The sequence below is a fragment of the Eurypyga helias genome, unplaced genomic scaffold (genome assembly GCF_000690775.1).
Source record: "Eurypyga helias isolate BGI_N326 unplaced genomic scaffold, ASM69077v1 scaffold49826, whole genome shotgun sequence".
Taxonomy (NCBI): Eukaryota; Metazoa; Chordata; class Aves; order Eurypygiformes; family Eurypygidae; genus Eurypyga; species Eurypyga helias.
The window spans coordinates 1-18,640 of NW_010256880.1; the positions used below are offsets into that span (position 1 = coordinate 1).

At 41.7% G+C, this 18,640-nt stretch overlaps 1 protein-coding gene across 1 annotated transcript; it reads left to right on the top strand.

Annotated features, from left to right (window-relative positions):
* The first annotated feature begins 5,348 nt into the window (after nt 1–5,348).
* On the top strand, nt 5,349–18,501 carry LOC104504410 (legumain-like). The gene is made up of 5 exons (XM_010153799.1): nt 5,349–5,495; nt 13,974–14,071; nt 15,079–15,160; nt 15,691–15,776; nt 18,366–18,501. The coding sequence occupies exons 1-5, from the start codon at nt 5,358–5,360 to the stop codon at nt 18,499–18,501; spliced, it is 540 nt and encodes a 179-aa protein (XP_010152101.1). The 5' UTR covers nt 5,349–5,357.
* Nucleotides 18,502–18,640: the final 139 nt, after the last annotated feature.

The window sequence follows — 18,640 nt, forward strand, 5'->3', positions numbered from 1 at the left end:
TCCCCTTGGGGCGCTGGAGAGGGGTCGGTCAGGCGGCCGTTCCGCCCGTGCGTTGTGGGCATTGCTGCAGAGCGCCGGGCTGCGTCCCCGGCGGGGCCTGTCGGGAAAGGGGTTTGGGCACGGTTGTCCCCGCCGTCACGGCCCCTCCCGGCTCGGGAGCGGTGTCTGAGCTCGCCCTTCTGGAAGGGCTTCAGCGGGGAGAGGCGTGAAAGCGGCTGGCTCAGAGGGGCATTGCTCAGGGCTCGCGCTGGAGAGTGGAGGGAGAGCGGGGTCGGAGCAGCTTTAGTTCCCGGCAACCCAGTTCTAACGGGGGAAAAGCATGGAGTGAGAATTCATGGGTTTTCTGCCCAGAGCTGATGATGCCCCAAAAATCCCGCGCTCCGAGTTAGCACCAAGTTCTTAATTAGGCTGGGACAACACTCTGGTGGGTGCCTGTATTATGGGGTTAAAACAGATTGCAGGGAAGATCTGAAATGCAGATCGCTGCTAGGAAGGACAAATCTGTGAACAGTAGAATGATTTTTTTTTTTAAATAAAACTTCTAAATACCTTTATTTAATGTTTAAAACCATTCTGAGCTAACATTACAACTTCTTGTTTCTATTGTATAGTGACTTGCACATCCTCGGTAGCTATACTAAACTATTTTACTACAAGTTCTAATCAAACTAAGCTGGTGCATAAACTCGTTACTAGTAGACTTCGTCAAGAATTGTTTTGCAACAGAGACCATAGCCTCCTTCAAAATTTAGCTTATCACAGTCTACAGCAATGAAGACTTTTTCTTTCTACCGTACAAGCGCATAAAGAAAGTCAGACTAATTCCTTAGGGGCTTAATCACAGGTTTAGGCGCTTCAGTTTGTGTGGCAGCTGGCTCGACGTGTAGGCAGAACATTGACAGAGAATGGCAGACATGAGCTTCCTGTGGAGAGGGTTGTCATGGGTCACGTATCTTGTGGAAATCCAAAACTAAATACTACAGTGACAGGCAATATGCAAGCGCTGTGTTGGAAAGGGAATTGTGACTTGATTCTGAAATCTAAAAGGCTAGTGGTCACAAGAAGAGCAACTGAAAAGAAATGGAGATTTCCAAGAAAAACTGGAATGATTAGCTTAGGGCTGTTATTTTCCCCCAATATTACTGTTAACTCACTTATTTCACACCAAGGGAAAAATGGATATATGGTTCCTGTTTATATAGCTCTTGGAGGCTGTGCTTGAGGTATTGAAGAGCTGTCTTCAAGGCCAGGCTGGACGAGGCTTTGAGCAGTCTGGTCTAGTGGAAGGTGTCCCTGCCCATGGCAGGGGGTTTGCAACTAGATGGTCTTTAAGGTCCCTTCCAACCCAAACCATTCTGTGATTCCGTTTGGAGTTTAAGCTACTGGAGTGTCAGCATCATTCTAAACAGTAGTGGAAAATACTTTGATCAACTCACACTGAGTGCTTTCCTGTTCTAAGATTTTTGATCTTAGTGGACTGTTCTCCCAGAGGAAAGTTGGGAACTTGGGGAACAGGCTGTTGACCAGAGAATTGGTCTAGCAGCAGTTGCCCACTTTCAGATGCAGTCTTTCTTAAGGATCCCTCTCTTATCGAGTCAGAGGGGTGTGCTAGCCATCTAATGCATAGTGGTCAAGGTGCCTCTGTCAGGAAAGACAGGTTTGAAGAGCTGAGTGAATTGTTCTGGCGAGAGCCACCCAGTTCTGTCCATGCTTCTTCCAGGGGCTGTGCAAGAGTAATTAACTCTTCTGCCAGAAAGACTAGGCAGAGCTGATCAAATTATTTTATATTTTTGGGAGTCAGCCAAAGCTGTAAAATGATCTTGTAGTGAATTTTCAGCTCTTACATATAGCCGCAATCTGCATTTAGGATTGCATGTGACAGATCTTTGATTCCTCACTTTTCAGAAAAGGGCTTTTTCTGTACCTGTGGTAAGCTGGTCAGCTGAGCTGGTTTCTCTTTGAATATGATCTGAAGACAGCGTGTGAGGGGAACTTTCTCTTCTCGGCTGTAGGTCAACTCATTCAGCATAACCCAGAATCTTTTAAATTGTCTGCCTGAGCACTGAAAGGCTTTTTTTGAAACAAGCAGAAATATGGGTGTTTGGGGTTTTTTTTTAGTAGTTGGAAACAAACAATGAAAGACCTTTCCCACTGCAGGTGTTTAATGGTTTAACCTATTTTAAACGCTGCTCAGAGAACCGTGGGGAGCTGAGCATTTATTAATCATGGCTTATTAGAGCATTGTGGTATGTCTAGGGTTTTTTTTCCCCTTCTTTCTGGTGTTAATTTGATTTTAATTATAATATAGGAGAAGACAGATGAGTGGGATTATATTTTATTAATAAGTATAAAAGAGAAGTTGTTTTTTCCTATTCTAAATACAGTGCAAATGTTTTTAGGTGTTTGGTTTTTTTCCTGGGCCTTCTGCATCTTTCACAACTCTGTCTCAGCAGAGGTGAGAAACTGGATATCACATACCACATGAGAGACTGTCAAATTCTTCATGGAGGGGCTTGACAACTTAGGTCTTCGTTCCTGATCTGGTCCTGGGTTTTTCTGTTGGGGACCTGCTTATAAGCAGAATGCAGGGCTGGTATTTCATACGCCCGTGTCCCGCACAGCACGGCCCCCTGCCAGGTCTGAGAGCTATAGATCCATGTTAGTGTAGTCTGGAATGTGAACTCTTCGGCAAAGACAGTCTCATCAAACTGTTCCCAGTTCAGGACTTAGCACTCCATAGTGTGTTTTTTCTGAAGCTGCTTTAGTCTCTGTTGTGTAGTGTGTCAGTAACTGACAGCTGGTGGCAGTGACCGTTTCCATGGGATGGATACCTGTCTGCTAGGATTTGCCTTGAAATTAGCCACCATGTTATATGGCCCAGTGAACAGCTGGCAGCAACACCGCTTCTACTGGTATGTCCTGGATTCAAATTAATCATTTACATCTCTAAGAGCTAAGTATCAGGTGAAAGGTTCTCCAGCAATCGTTTGAACCATTTATTTTCTCTTTGTATTATCTATGTAAATGTAATGTTTTTAGTTGGGGAAATAAGAGGAAGTTTCTTCTCGTGAAATAGATACTGAGCTCTGAAGGATCTGTTTGCAATAAATTTGTCTCCGTGTCCCAGTAAGTCAAACTCAGTTAACATTTCTAAGCAGATCATCTGAAATATATTGATTTTCTTGTCTAATATTTCAGGAGTTAGATATATCTGGAACTGTGTATTGGGAATGAATAGGCTTGTTGGCCTGTGGTGTATTATGGCACTTTAGAAAAGTTTTAAACAACTTGGTCTGAATCTTAGCTGTGCTGTAGACAGCAGAATAGGCTGGGTTTGTGGATGTTATAAACACAGTATATTTTCAATGCAGTTGTTAGTATGTTATTTGTCTTAATCATCTGAAGAAGTGACAAGATAGACAAGGCAGCTTGCCATACAAAGCTACCTGTCACTGGCAACAATGACAAGAATTTACAATTCCAGCTTAACATAAGAGATTATAACTATCAATCTGCAGAAAAACTCTGCTTATTCCTTCATATCTCCTGAACTGCTGAAGCAGCTAATAATTCAACAAACCCTAAACTGTTCAGTTGTCATGCATTGTTCTCAGTCCCAAATCTCACATTTGCAGGCAGTGAGAGGAGTGGCTTATTCCTGACAGACAAGTTTCCTAGATTCAGATGAGTTTTTGGAAGAAGTGGCATCATAATACGTTAACGTTTGGTTCTGTCTTTTCCTTTCTGTTCTGGATTTTTTTATGCGGTCCTTTCTATAGGAGCTGATATGCTAACAGGAATTCCTTTACTTTGTGCTAGCTCCATTAAAAAGAAAAAAAACCCCAAACTTCCAAAAATACATATAATATATTTTTCATACTACTAGCAGTTTTACAGTGAACAGCTGCCTTGGGGGTGGGCTGGCTCATTCTCTGTTTCAGCCTCATTGGAGTGGCTGCAGATGGACGGTTTTGGTGGTGAGGAACTGAGACTGACCTTTGATACTGATCAGTTATTTGGTTTAGTGGTAGCTTTGACATTTTGACTGCATCACATGGCTTGAGAGTTCCCAGGTTTTATTCCAGAGAAAACCATGCTAAAGCAGACCGCTCCACCTCTTACTACACCACCTCTTACACACTTATCAGCAATGATCAACCTCCAGAATCTCTTTTTTGTAAGTAGGCCGCTGTAAAATCCTGTCTCTCAGTGCATGAGGAAGTATGTAATTTTTGTGCATGTACCAAGAGCATGCAGTCCTTCAAGGGAGTTTGCTTTATGAGGGCACTTTGGGTACAGCAGACCTGAGACTGTGACCAATATACATAACCCTTCCCCCCACCAATAGTCCAGGCCTTTGATTAGATATGGCCAGATTGTTTGATTTTATAGCAAACACTTTATCAGACAGTCAGGGTCCTCGGGAAGATCACTAGTGCGGACACTACTTCTAGTCCTCTCAGGAAAGCAGAAACGGCTCTTTCTGCATGGGCTGAAAGCTCCTCTCTGGCCCTGCTTTTCTGAATTTGACCTCCACAGCCTCAGACCTGATTCTCTCGCTGTGCACCTTGGGCAAACACTTGACCGTTGTGCCGAAGAGCTGAAAATGCTACTCTTTCATGTGGTACCGGCTCACGTTTGCTCTCCACTAGCATAACAGTTTGCACAAATAGCATGAGGCTCCCACAGTCTGTACTTCCCCCCCAGCCCCAGCAGCTAGGGCTGTATCTTGTGCAGAACAGCAGCATGGCCTCACTCCACCCTCTCTGGCTTAGCGGGCACAGAGAGCTTTTGTGACACTGACCTTCCAACTCCCAAGCAAATCACCATGTCTATGTGTCCTTGTGCCTGAATCACCCAGGATTTGACTCAGTAATAATGGGCTAATTGCCAGTGAGTGGAAACAGTGAATTACATAAGCAGAGAGCAAGAGACTAGTGTTAATGTGAAAAGGTTTTATCTGTGAATTACTTGATAGTGAGGCTTGCTCTGTATTTAAGGGTTGTTCATTACCAGCTATTATAGAACAAAACAACGAGGGGGAGCTGAGAGACTTGCTTGTCCTATTCAGAATTGCTTTCAGTCAGATTTGAAAGCTGACAGAAAACTCTTATAACTAGTGGCAGCTTGGTGCTAAAGGAAAATATGACCAGAAATTGTACTGTGGGTTGAATAGTCTGTAGAACACGCACAAATAAACAACCCGCCACAAGCAAGAAAAGCTTCTAGTTGTGATACTGCTGATGTTTGGTTTGTGTTTGTTTTATTTTTCACTGATGTCCTCTGATCTACTTCTCTCAAACTTCTTCATTAAGGATTTTTTTTCCTCCTATTTGTGGAGTAAATACAGAAGAGGGATGATATTGAAAGCAGTTGTGCTGCTGGCCTGCATTCTGGGCATCAGCACGTTCCCTGTGGAAGACCCTGAAGATGGAGGCAAGCACTGGGTGGTGATTGTTGCAGGTTCGAACGGCTGGTACAACTATCGACACCAGGTAAGGACCTCTGGTCCCACATGCTGACGCTGGCCACGCTCCAGAAAATGCTTGCTGTGGGACTCATGGGGAGATGCTAGCTGCCTAGACTAGTTCAGCCCTTCTGTCATTTGGGCAAGCGCTTCTACTTCTAGACTTCCGGGGCTGCATGAAGTTTTCAAAATGAACAGCAACAAGATTCACTCCCAGCCTGGTCTTAATTCTTGTCACTCTTACCCCAAGAATTCCCCTCCACTGTTCCTTTTAATATTTGGATTTTTTTTTTTAATTACAACTTTGTCCAGTCTTCCATCTTTTGAAAATCTGTCACTAACAGGAGCAGTATGCTTCCTCTGATCATGCTTCTGCATCCTGGGAGACCTCTATCATTTAGGCTAAATATTCTATTACTTGGCTAGAGGATCTGACCTCAACTTGCAGGTGAGCAAATGATGTCTTGAATTAAACCTCATTTTGAGACACATGCATGTTTCTTTCTATTTGTTTTCCTCTTTTTCATATGTTATGGAAAAGCTCCCTTTCTTCTCTCCACTTACAAAATCAGCAAAGGCTGCAAATGCAGAGTGTATTTTGGTGGGGCGAAGGATATCCAGGAGGGGGTTCTTTTTTACCTGAATGGGTTTGCTTACTGTGTTTGACAGCACGGCCTCAGAGTTGTCTTGGCACAACAGGGATGCGAAGCACCAGGGTGCAGGGATCAGAGTGAATGGCAGGGGTGCAGGGATCAGAGTGAATGGCAGAAAAAGGAGAAAAGGGAACAGGAACTCCTGAGTTTGTCACTGCTGTCAAAGCCAGCGTGTTGTGGAATTGTGGTCTGAGTGTGAGTGTCGGGATGGACTGGATTAAATCCAAGTGACTTAACTCTGATTAAGTTCAGGGTTTATATTCGGCAGTCAGGAGACTGTGGCAGTTTTTCCCTTTGGGGAATTCTTGGGCAATCCCTTAAACAGATTAATCTACACTTAAATGCTGTCTTTGCTCTAAACTTGGAACTCTTGCTTTCCTGGAGAGCGCTGTCCACTTAATTCTGCTTTATGTATAAATTTGTATATGTCTAGTTAATTTTTTCTAACATTTAGACTATTGTTGGTTAAGGTGAACTCAGAGATTAAAACACTAGTGTACAAACCCAGCATTTTAAAAGTTAAGCTGGACTGCATGTACTGGGTGCATATGTCAAGCTGACTTGCTGAACACTGAAACTTTTAAAGTATTTATTATTTTTAATTTCCTGTAGAATCGAGAGAGGCTTCATCCTCTCTATTTGTGTTGATTGAGGAAGAAACAAGCCTTCCCTGTGTTGGGCGTGATGGATATACTGCCTTAGTCTCCTGTGCTGAACTTAATCATAGTTAAGTCACTTGGATTTAATCGGGTACATTCTGACACTCAACTCAGACCACAATTCCACAACAAACAAATACTCCATGTTTATGTTTCTCCTGCCTCTCAGCTCACAACCAGTTTGTAACTTTCAGTGCAGTGATGAGCTTAAAACTGAATGAACCAGACTGACAGCCTTCTTGCATCTGAAGTAGAACCTGTACTGGCAGTGCTAGCTCAAGACTTTGATAAACTGGTTTTAGGGATCTGGCCTGCTCCTTGCACTGTAGCTATTGCCTGATAACCCTAGTTGCGAGATTACAGCCTTTATATAAGCCATTCCTATTTCAAATTAAATCTGAAAAACCCCAGATTTTTCAAAATTGAAATCAGAAAACAATTATAAAAATCCTGGTGTTGGACTTAGTCAGTGCCCACCCTGAAGTTTCTAAATACAATTACTGAGTTCTGCTCTGGTTGTTGCTGTTGCTGTATAACCAGTCTCACTGGCTCCCTTCCAGTCTAGGAGGAGTTAATAATGCAACATTCATTCTTTCAATAAAATCACATTTTTGAAGCTGTGGCTTATGAGAATTACTTCTCTACAGTTGCCCAAGAATAGAGTTTTTGACCTTTCTGTTAGCGAGCCTTCAGTGACAAGTGTATCTGCCAAGTATAATGGAATTATGAAGAACACAAGATTCATGCTTACATACTCCCATCCCACAATAAGTCTTTCAAACATGCCAGTTTCACAGAAACAAATTGAGTGTGGTCATGCTTTGCAGACAGTTAAGTAATTGCTTTTCAGGGTTAGAAAAATGAGAATGGGATTTCTTTAAACACCTTCAGGGACCTTCATGTTGAAGATATTATCAACTAACAGTGCAGATGTACAATGTCAGGTGGTACAGAAATTTCGAGGGTTGAACTTCAGAATTTTGACCTCTACCACTGGGTTCAGGTACAGTATTAACATTTTGGGGGAAAAAAAAAAATTAGAACACCACTAATAAGGATTATCAAAGTCATGAAATCGATGTCATTGAAGGATCCTTCGCATACTTTTTTTTTTTTTTAAACTGGGGCTGAGTTCCTACTTGCCTGTCTTGGGCAAGCTACTGTGCCTCTAACTTGTTATGAAAAGACTCAGTTCCCAGAAGATGAGGTGCTTCAGCAGCCTGTGCTGTCTTGTGTACTGCCAACCTTAAGGGCCTGGCAGGAGCGAGCACTGGTGGTGGGAGGGCATACTGTGAGGCAGACCCAGCAGTTAGTCGTGGAAAATACACTTTGTGTGTTCCATGAAGCATAATCCAGAGAAGGGTGCCTTGGGTATCAGAAAAATGGGGAAAACTCTTCCCAGCAAAACCAGCTGAACCATAGACTTTTAGGAGACTTACAGAGAGGAGGAAAGGTAGTACAGAAATCTCAGGAGTTCTAACAGATTTTTGGAGACATTATGCAAACTGCTGACCATGTATCTGCATGTGTTAGTATTCCCTACCTTCCAGCAGTGGAAGCAAAAGCAGTGTAAGTATTCAAATTATTTGCCCAAGTCACTTATAGTGGAACCAGGAATAGGACTTGGACATCCAGTTCTGTGCTTCACCCATCATGAAAAGTCATTCCATCGTGAACACACACAGAAACACACTTTAATTTTCAGTAGAACATCATCTGTGCTGTCAGAAAGCAAAGCAGCGCTCCAGGACTGCAGTTTCGTCATTCTTTGCTATCCAAGGGAGAAACTGCAGAAGGAAATATGTTGTGCTCTAATTCACTTGCCTCCTGCCATCGCCTTTCTTCCTCAGAACTTCTCTGACCTAGCCTGCGTACAAGTGAATTTGTAGATGCAAATGTTCCTGTAAGTAGTTCCTCAATGTGACTGTTTTATTACCGGACTGGTTGCTATTCCCTACATGCAATTAAACACTCATGTTAGCCCTTTGTAATTTGAGAGCTCAGCTGAGACATCTCTGGGTTTCAGTTGCTCGGTTTGGCTGTTCAGGGTACAGTTAGTAAGTGATGTCACATGTTGGTATTACATTTATATATTTTGTGAACTCCAGTTGTTCTGCATGCTGCCTGCACACAACACAGTCAAAACATACGCTGTTGCTTTCCTCAATAGTTACCTAACAGCAGGATGTGTTCATCTGGCTGAACAACCACAAAATGAGAAGAATAATATTACACCTTCAAAAGTGTCTCTAATTTCATACATGAAAACTTGTGGAGAATATAGTCCATCACTGTATGCTGTACAGACCCCAGGAACGTTACGTTTGTAAGGACGGTGCAGACCCTGTAAACGCTGTGTTTGCGTCTGTAACCTCAAGGAATCTGAAACTCCTTCTAAGACTTGTAATTCAGCTGTCAGTGGTCTGGATCCACTCTCAGTGGTGCAAACCTCAAGCATAGACAAGATAAGGAAAAAAACCACCGTTTGCACGTATCTGTCAGTGAGATTTACACCTTGCAGGCATTTGTTTCCCCTGTGGTGACTGAACTGGGGCTGTTCCTAATCAGGAAGATCTAAGCTTGTCTTACATATTTGTCTCATCAAGTTCCTAAAACAAATTTTAAGTGTGTTGAATAGTATACAGCCCAGTGTGATGGGCTTACTGTCACTGCAGAGCTATAGGCTTGTGGCTTCTCGGTTCTTTGGTGTTTTTACCCATATCTTAGTGTTTTTGATTAGAGTTGTTTGAGCTGTGGAAGGACTATTGACGTGCTCCTCTCTGCTCCTCAGCAGTTGTTCTGACTTCTCTATAGCAGCCTTTTTATTACCAGACTGGTTTCTCTTCCCTACATGCAACTAAGCACTCATAATATATACCAGAAAGAGTACTCTCCCCACCCTTCTCTGGCTCAGGTCTCTACTATGTAAAGAGGTAGATGATGTATCTCTGGAAAGCTTAGTGACATACATGAGCAAATACAGCGCTAACTGCTACTGGTAGATTTAGAGAATGAGCCAACAAACTAGATCCCTTTAAGAAAAATAGAATTTTGTATATACTTCTGCCTTTCCTAGGAGATGCTCATAGCAGCTAACTCAGACCTAAAGCTGGCTTTGCAAACACATCAGAGAGACAGACCAATACTTTGTGGATTCTCCAAAAGACATAGTCAGTGAAAAAGCTTGATGTGAAACACAGACATACTTAAAGGTAGAGTACAGACTTGAGGAGGAAAATAATTGAAAAAGTCTAGCAAAATTAAAATGATGAAAATAAACACATTTGAATTTGCATACATGGGTCTGTGTTCCATCGTTTTTAGTCTTATATGTAACTGAGCTTTATGGGCCAGGGACTGTATTTATTCAGGGTTTTGGACTTTACCAACCAGAGCAGTCTCCTGTTCTAGGACAGTCCTAAATTGTCCAGTCTTGCAGGTGACAGACATTAAAGAATGCTTTGGCTGCTTATTTTCAATTAACTTGTCCTCATTGTATTTACAAATTGGTAATGAAAGGTATGGGAAAATCTTTCTTAAGTTCTTAAAACAGTCACAGTTTTTGGCTGATTCACCGATACATGTTTAAGCAAGGTAGTGAAATATGGCTGGCATTTCAGAGATACTCTTCTACCATGCTTATATATTAGAGTTCATTCTTTTTTAGGCCATGGCATTTCAGCGTACCTGTAATGGCAACAGTCTCACTTTGCAATGAAGCTGATGGTTCATTACACATGCTTTTTAGTGGCGAACCTAGCAGTCATAAGACCAGAAGTAACCAATTTCACAGAAGTCCAAGCTTTTCCCTTTAGGAACTATTTATTGTATGCATGCATGTCTCATAAAACAACTTGATTTTTCCAAACACCGTCCCCCCTGCAGTCTGCTTGGATGGTGTGTCATTCAAATGCGTAAACAGCTGCATGGCAGAGGAGAGTTGGTGTACGTGTTTTTTTTCTTTTAGAACTTCTCCCAAATGGACATTTTGGGAAGCAAAATGCCCATCCCTTGAAAACAGAGGAATTCCACCTCTGATCCCCATGCTTTCAAAATCTAGGAGTTAATTATTTAAGCAGATTTAAGCATAGGTCTTCCATAGGAATTTGCTGATGTAGCAACAGGTTTAGACTGATGTGGAGATGAAAGGTCTGAACCATGCCATTAACAGTCTGTTGTAGAGCTGGCCTGGGAGATCAGTTGTGCCAAAGCAGCTGTACCGAATCACAGAAAAGGACAGAAAAGACCTGTAAGATCATCTAGTCCAACCATCAGGCCAACACTCCCATACCCACTAGACCATGTCCTCAAGCACCACGTCTACACGTTCCTTGAACACCTCCAGGGATGGTGACTCCACCGCTTCCCTGGGCAGCCTGTTCCAGTGCCTGACCACTCTTCCAGTAAAGAAGTTTTTCCAAATATCCAATCTAAACCTCCCCTGACACAACCTGAGGCCATTTCGTCTTGTCCCATCACCAGTTACCCAGTCCCCAGTCCCACAGGAGACCACCCCGCCCCCCGCCTCCCTACAGCCTCCTGTCAGGGAGCTGTAGAGAGCCACCAGGTCTCCCCTCAGTCTCCTCTTCTTTAGGCTAAACAACCCCAGTTCCCTCAGCTGCTCCTCGTAAGATTTGTTCTCCAGACCCTTCACCAGCTTTGTCACCCTTCTCTGGGTGCAGCTATACCTCCCCTTCTGTGTAGGGCAGCTGCTACCCACCCCAAATGGTGGCCACAAAAGCATGGTTTGCATTTAGTGATCATTTATCTGGTAAATCTTCATAGCATTTGTTTTATATACTAAACCAACAAGAATAATAGCAACAAGATATCGGGAACAATGTTATCTGTCTCTTTTAGGGTGGTTCACAGGTAAAGCTATGTCAGAAATATTTCTGGAAGAAACAAGGCTCAAAGAGCAGTATTTGAGAGGCAGTTGCACATCAACAGGAAATACTCTAGGTTCACATACACTTCCCTACTCTAGCAGCAGACTGTTTCTATTCTGGTTTTGTAGAGATTTTTTTTTTTCTTACATGTACAGGGGGGAACAGGAGGAGTATGTAACCAACATCAAAGGCAGCTAGGTCAGGGCTAATTCTGTGCAAAAAACCCCAACTGTTTACTCAGAACTGTCCTACTTTAGCCAATGGATTTTTAGCAGCAAAACACGTTTTTTGCTGCTCTAGCCTACATTGGTATTATCATGCTACCAGCAGGTACAGTTCCCTTACTAAAAGCCTTAAAAGGCTTGGACAATTCCCAAACAGGCTTAAGTTAAGGTTAAGGGGAATTGTTTACATTCATCGTTTCCCTCCACACTGGGGATTTTAAACCATTTAAGTTTACCACCAATGTCTACTTTACTAAGACAGGACATAGTAAGCAACTAGTTCATCAGAGGGAAGGAGAGAGGAGGCAAAAAAGGCTGATAATGAGCATTTACAAAACTTAACTAATTTTGTGCACTTGGTATTAATTAAAAACACCTCTGAAGTCCCCACTGGCCAACCACGTCTGTGGGAGCACAGACACTTGTTCGTTTAATATATTGGTAATAACTATAGTATGCCTAAGCATTTCTGTGTGTTGCCAGCCTGTAGCTGTTATTGTCAGCATAACAGAGATGGTGTACATCTTGAGAGTGAGAGGGGAGCTGTGTTCTACTCATCAATCAGTGCAGAGATCCCCTGATCACTGTTTTGTTCTACTTTTGCTTGGATTGCTTTTGAAAATCAAATACGTGTTTAGTTAAACTGGCACTCTGCTGTTTCATGTTTCGTGCAATGCCCTTATAACTGATTAACCTCTGCCTTTTGACTTGTTGGGGCAGCAGCTGGTATAATGGCATGCAAGGAAATGGAAATGGAGAGCTATAAACAGTGGAGATTGTCTGGGATAGGTGGAAGAGAATGTAGGCTGTGTAGTTGGAAATGGAACTGCTTTAAGTAAGGATTCAGGGTTAGTCACATGAAGAGATTTTGCTGTGGGAGAGTTCATTAGCATTGAATATGCTTCACCCTTCCCAGGATCTTGCAGAACTGCGCTCTCTTTTCAGCTTCAGCCACACTTAGAACACCAAGGATTATAAAATGACAGGATTTTACAGTGTCCTTTCAGTTAACGTAGTCAAAATCACTAATACTCCTAAGTCATCTGAACTTATGTAGGTCTACTCAAACCACTTCAGTTTGGTTTACAAACTAACAAATTAGATTAGTTCAGCAGAAGTAAGCTTTAAAGCATGCTTCTTGCCTGCATTTGGAGTGTGCATTTGTTAGATGAGATTTTTTCCATTAAATCTGCACGGCTTTTCTAGCATGTGGTGGGTTATTGTTCTAGAGTTCAGAAATGGTTGTTGATATCCCATTAGGTCATTCACAGACTGCAGGTCTAAAGGAAGAGAAGTATTTGGGCTGGGGTTACTAAGAATTTAGCATTCTGATAAAGATTTGCATTTATCGTAATAGGATGTTGATGAGTATTGTTATTTCTCTGTCATGTGAAGATGGTTCTGTAAAGAAAATCTGCTTATTCATATCCTGTACAAGCCAGGAAAAGAGCCTGAACAGAAATTCTGCAATTCTGTTTTCCACTAAAATCTGTTTTCTTGCCCTGAAGTTGCTGTAGTGTTACTCTACAAGAAATATATAATTAAAAAGGAATTTTTCCTTAATCAAAAGTCTCATCTAGTAAAACAAAATTTAATTAACTCTTTGAAGAGATAAGATTGGTAAACCACACTTGCTTAAGCCAAGGACAGTCTTTAATTCTTTGTCATGCAGGCTTGGTACAGAACTAACTGAAATCGGTAGAAATCCAACTCTTCTGCTGCTTGGCACACTTTGGATTTGTCTGTCAGTGTATGAGGTTTTTCATTTAAATTTGCTCACAGAACCGCTGACAACATTTAGTTAAATTTTGTTATCTGTACCAAGTCTGAAGTAACTTCTGCTTTCTGTTTAAATAAGGAGTCAAAATCGGTAAATGAGAGAGGTTTTAATCATAGTCTCTATTACTAATGCAACTACAAACATTGAGTTTTGTTCAACCTGTGCATTTCAGCACTCTAGCAACCCTCAATCTCTTATATTTGCATGAAGTTTCTTTCGGACAATAGCCTCCTCTTAAGCCTGCAAAGCTCAAGGTAAAAATCTCTATTAAAGCTAATAATGAAAATCTGCTTAATTTCAGGCAGATGTGTGCCATGCATACCAGATTGTACACCGAAATGGAATTCCAGATGAACAGATCATTGTCATGATGTATGATGACATCGCTGATAATGAAGAGTAAGTAATGAACGTGCAGTAGTACGTTGTTACTACAAACATACCACAGCCACCAGTGTATTTTGAGTTTGTAGGAGTTTTGTAAGAAAAGCCTTTAACTCCACTTGTGATATGCATAGGGACATTTTATCCATCAGCATACTAATTCTCTAATAACTGAAATGTGCTCATGAGTTTTCTACACTTTAGTCCACAATTCAGCATCAGCTGTGTCAGGGGACCACAGACATTCATCGTAGTAAGTGATCTGAACTCCCAGGCATAACAGTTTACAGCAGATAAATAGCCTAAACACACAAACATCGGGAAACTCTGTATGACTTGAAAGGACATTATCAGACTAATTCCCCAAATGTACATTCAACAGGTGTACATGTCCCATTCTTGGTGACTGTCTAGAGCATATCATTGCTTTGTACGTGAAAGAGTTCCATTATACAGCCTCTAATTCTGAGACAACTTCAGCAGAAATCGGCAGACTTCACATGCACGGAAGCGCTGGGAGCAAAGAGGAGAGGGTACTAAAGGCAAGACTGCAAGTGGAGAGGTGATAGTATAAGAGACCACCTGCCCACATCTTCAGATTAATCGACATTAATGGAACAGGTTGCCCAGAGAAGCTGTGGATGCCCCATCCCTGGCCGTCTTCAAGGCTGGGCTGGATGAGGCTTTGAGCAACCTGGTCTAGTGCAAGGTGTCCCTGCCCATGGCAGGGGGGTTGGAACTAGATGATCTTTAAGGTCCCTTCCAACCCAAACCATTCTGTGATTCTATGACATGAGCTGAGGTGGGATACTTGAAGGTACTCTGAGGGTAAGGAGACAAGCATATGTGAGACTGAGGTGAAAAGGCCTTTACATTCCGAGATCACTTGCCGACACGTGATGCAAGTACCCATACACTTTCTCAGGCAAGCTGGCCAGTCAGGACAGTTTAAATGGTTTCCTAGTTGTTCTGTTGTCATTCTGTGGCTAATTCTTCACATTTATGTTCTGTTTAACTTTCAGAAATCCAACAAAAGGCATTGTCATCAACAGACCTAATGGCACAGATGTGTATGCTGGAGTGCCCAAAGACTATACAAAGGAGGTAGGAATGAAACACCATTCCCTAGGGAAGGTTCAGCATTAGCCAGTGTCCTGAAAAAATCCTTTCAGCCTGTAGCTTAGACTCCAAAATGCACATAGGGTGAAGCCTCCAGCTTATGCACTGCATGGTTTGGCATGAAGTTTGGTGTTCCTAAGATGAATGTAAACAATAGATGCTTTGAAGTGAAGCAGTGGTCATAAAAGTCAACCTTTAGACTGTTTCTGTGCTGGCACATGAAATAAAAGAAGGGAGTCTTGCAGTCATAAAGGTTGTAACTCAATCTGAGCTAACAGTTATGGAAGACAAATTGTTTCTTTAAATTGTAACAGTAATCCAATCACTTGGTGATTTCATGATTCAGTGCCTGAGTGATCAGTGGCTAATACATTATCTAATGATAGATTGAAAAGGATGGCCAGCTAAACTGGCCATCCATGCATGGATTCTGACTTTCAGAAGCCATCTTTCTAAATGAAGATTTTGTTGTTGTTTTTATGACAGATTTAACTTTAATCCTCTTCAATCCTTAGGATGTCACTCCAAAGAATTTCCTTGCTGTTCTCAGAGGAGATGCAAAAGCAGTGAAGGGGGTGGGATCAGGAAAAGTATTGAAAAGGTAAGAAAAGTTTATTTTAGAAAATAACTGTATGTGTAGTTGTACGTTAGCACTGATTTCAAACACCTACCCCCAACACACCCCCCCAAAAAAAAAGAGTTCTCAAGTTGAGAATCTAGCAAGACTATTGATGGCAATTCCAGGTAATTCACATTAGAAATACAGTATTCTGGTTTCTTAAACTACGTAGCACCAAGAAGCAACTGGTGATAGTTGACTGGTATGGAGACTGGTATAGATTCAAGTATAAAAACTCTAGAGGATAGTATCAAATATATTAAGGTATTTGTTTTTTAGACTGTTGTCTTTTGCAAGAATGGCTATTGAAAGAGAGTTTTATTAAGGTTTGGAGACCTCTAGGAAGGGTTTGCTAAGGCTTGGCTTAATGTACCTGAACAGTTACTCACCTGATGTGGTGAGGCTTAGCAGGCAGGGGGACAGAGATAGCTTAAAGGGCTCATCAGCTCAAGGAACTGCATGTCTAATCCCAGCCTTGGCCTTTCTGGCAGATGTAAGGTTATTAAGGCTTTGAATGTAATGAAATGGAGTTTTGGTTTACATTGAATGCAAAAAAATGCTGTGATTGAGAAAGCACTATAAGCAATTAACATTGTAGTTGATGTATTATGCTTGAGGTATTTGTAAACTAAACACAAATGATTGTAAGTTTGGCAATATTCTAATTTATGAACAATAAGAAATTGTAGACTGGCTAAGTAGAACATAAGATCTGTGATTAACGGATGTAGTTTATAAAGGCTTATATAATTTAGACGATTCAAGAATAAAAGCAATATATTTGAGGACATAATTAGAACAGCTTTTGGAAAGATACGTGGTGTCAGTTACTCATCTTGCTTCTACAGAATCTGAGATATGACGTATAATGCCTATTTACTAAGGTGGGTTATATTTCTAGCTCAGTACTGCTGGTAAAGAGTTATATTTTTCTGTGTACAGTATTTACTGGAAAACCTTTAAGAATTTAAATTTGACCATTTGGAAGAACTAACCTAGTTAAAGAAAAATTGCCCATCTGTTTTCACTTGACAGTTTAATTTTAGAGACAAAGCAATGAAACAGAAGAGAGGAATCCTGCCCCACTATTGGGAAGAATGAAAAAAATGAAGGAGCAGGACAGTAGTTGAATAAGCTATTGCTCTCAATTGCTTGAAATTTAGCCTCAAAGCGGAGATAGAAAATGATATATACGCAAGGCAAAATGTTAATAAATTGCTGCACAATTACTGGATTGTTCTCTTCTAGCAGCTGGAATGAGTCAAGTGGTGACTGTAAAGCATTTTTCATTTAAAAAAAAAAAAAAAAAGTACTTCAGAGCACACCTCACCTGTGAAAGCTTGATGTTACAGGTCAAGTAAGGGAGTGTCTGTGCAGGGGGCCAGAGACTCTTAGCTGCTTAGGAAGACAACTTGATCCCATATATAACAGTCTTAGTTATTTACATTTCACATTGGTTGATTTTTTTTGCACTTAGGGGTAAGAGTGAGAGCCAGAAAAATAAGACCCAACCCTTCTTTGTTAGGCTCTGTTGTGTGAATTTACAAGTGGCCTGACTTGTGCTGTTGGGTGGGACAAGAACTCCCTTATCCACTGCCAAAAAAGGCTTCTAGATTATCTTCCAGGTTTTTCCATAACCAGCAGGTTATTGGCCAGGCACAAGGCTGGACAGGGTTCTCTTGAGCTGCTGCAGCCATGCCGCCTCTTTGCAGTCAGGAAAGGGCAAGAGCAAGTACAGGTTTCCCGACCACTGATATGAGGAATAAAGGAAGGCCTGGGGACTCCTTCCAATCTGTTCACGTTAATTTATATTTAATTGTCCCTGGATGCAGTTTAAAAGCAAAATCCCTTTGCTGATCTGTCTGTTAGGGCAAGACTGTAATATCACCCAAACATGGTCTCTTAGGTTTAGAGTGCAATAAAAACCTCCGGCAAAGAGCGTGCTACGCAGACACTGGGGACTCAAAGCCTGCGAGCGTGCAGTGCTCAGCCTAACGTGCGAGTCTGTGTACGGATCAGTTCTTCACAGAGACGTAGGCTGACCCTGATTTGGCTAAGTATGGCCATGGAGATCACAACAAGGTTGTACATACCTAAGGATCTTATCAAAGAAGTTGTTGGGATTTATCCCTGCATTGTTGGTGCCTTGGTATAACTTAATTATAAAAGCATTCCTTTTTTACCAGACTGCTACAAATGTCCACAGTATAACAAATTCTTCAGACAGGCATTAAAAAGCAATTGTGCTCCTGCCATACTCGACATACCAGCTCTTGCCTAACCAGTTTACAGCTTGAAATGGGAAGTGTAATCGTTGAATTCCCCATGCTCGAGGGACTAGCCTATATCCCTGTTTTCATTCCTCTTGCAGGCACTTATCTCCTCTCATAACCACTCCAAGTAGCATGCTTTGGGAGGAAAAAAAAAATATCACCAAGAGAAGGAGGTGCTTCATTTGTATTATTTTCAAATATTGACATGTCTTGGCATTGAGAAGCAGGTGATGTTTGTTATAGTGAAGATTAGGGTGGAGTTGTCAGAAATAATTTCTTTGCATTTTTTTCCTTACAGTGGTCCCAAGGATCACGTGTTTGTTTATTTCACTGACCATGGAGCTCCAGGACTTCTGGCTTTTCCTGATGATGATGTAAGCATTTGGGGGCACTACTTTGTTATAAACCATCCTTTTAGTGATACACTAAAATAGCAAGTAATAAATGTAAAAAACCCACAAAAATAGTCGATGCACTGCCATATGGAGGAGGAAGGCAGAACAGGAGCAATATTCTTTTCAGCCCCCCAGTTTGGATTTTTTCCAGCTTGAAAGGCAGGTCCTGCCAAACAAA

Bases quoted from the DNA above. Each gene is read 5' to 3' on its own strand.
- LOC104504410 (XM_010153799.1), top strand. From the start codon at position 5,358: ATGATATTGAAAGCAGTTGTGCTGCTGGCCTGCATTCTGGGCATCAGC. The intron at 5,496-13,973 runs GTAAGGACCTCT...GCTTAATTTCAG, and splicing joins GGTACAACTATCGACACCAG to GCAGATGTGTGCCATGCATA. The intron at 15,161-15,690 runs GTAGGAATGAAA...TTCAATCCTTAG, and splicing joins CCAAAGACTATACAAAGGAG to GATGTCACTCCAAAGAATTT.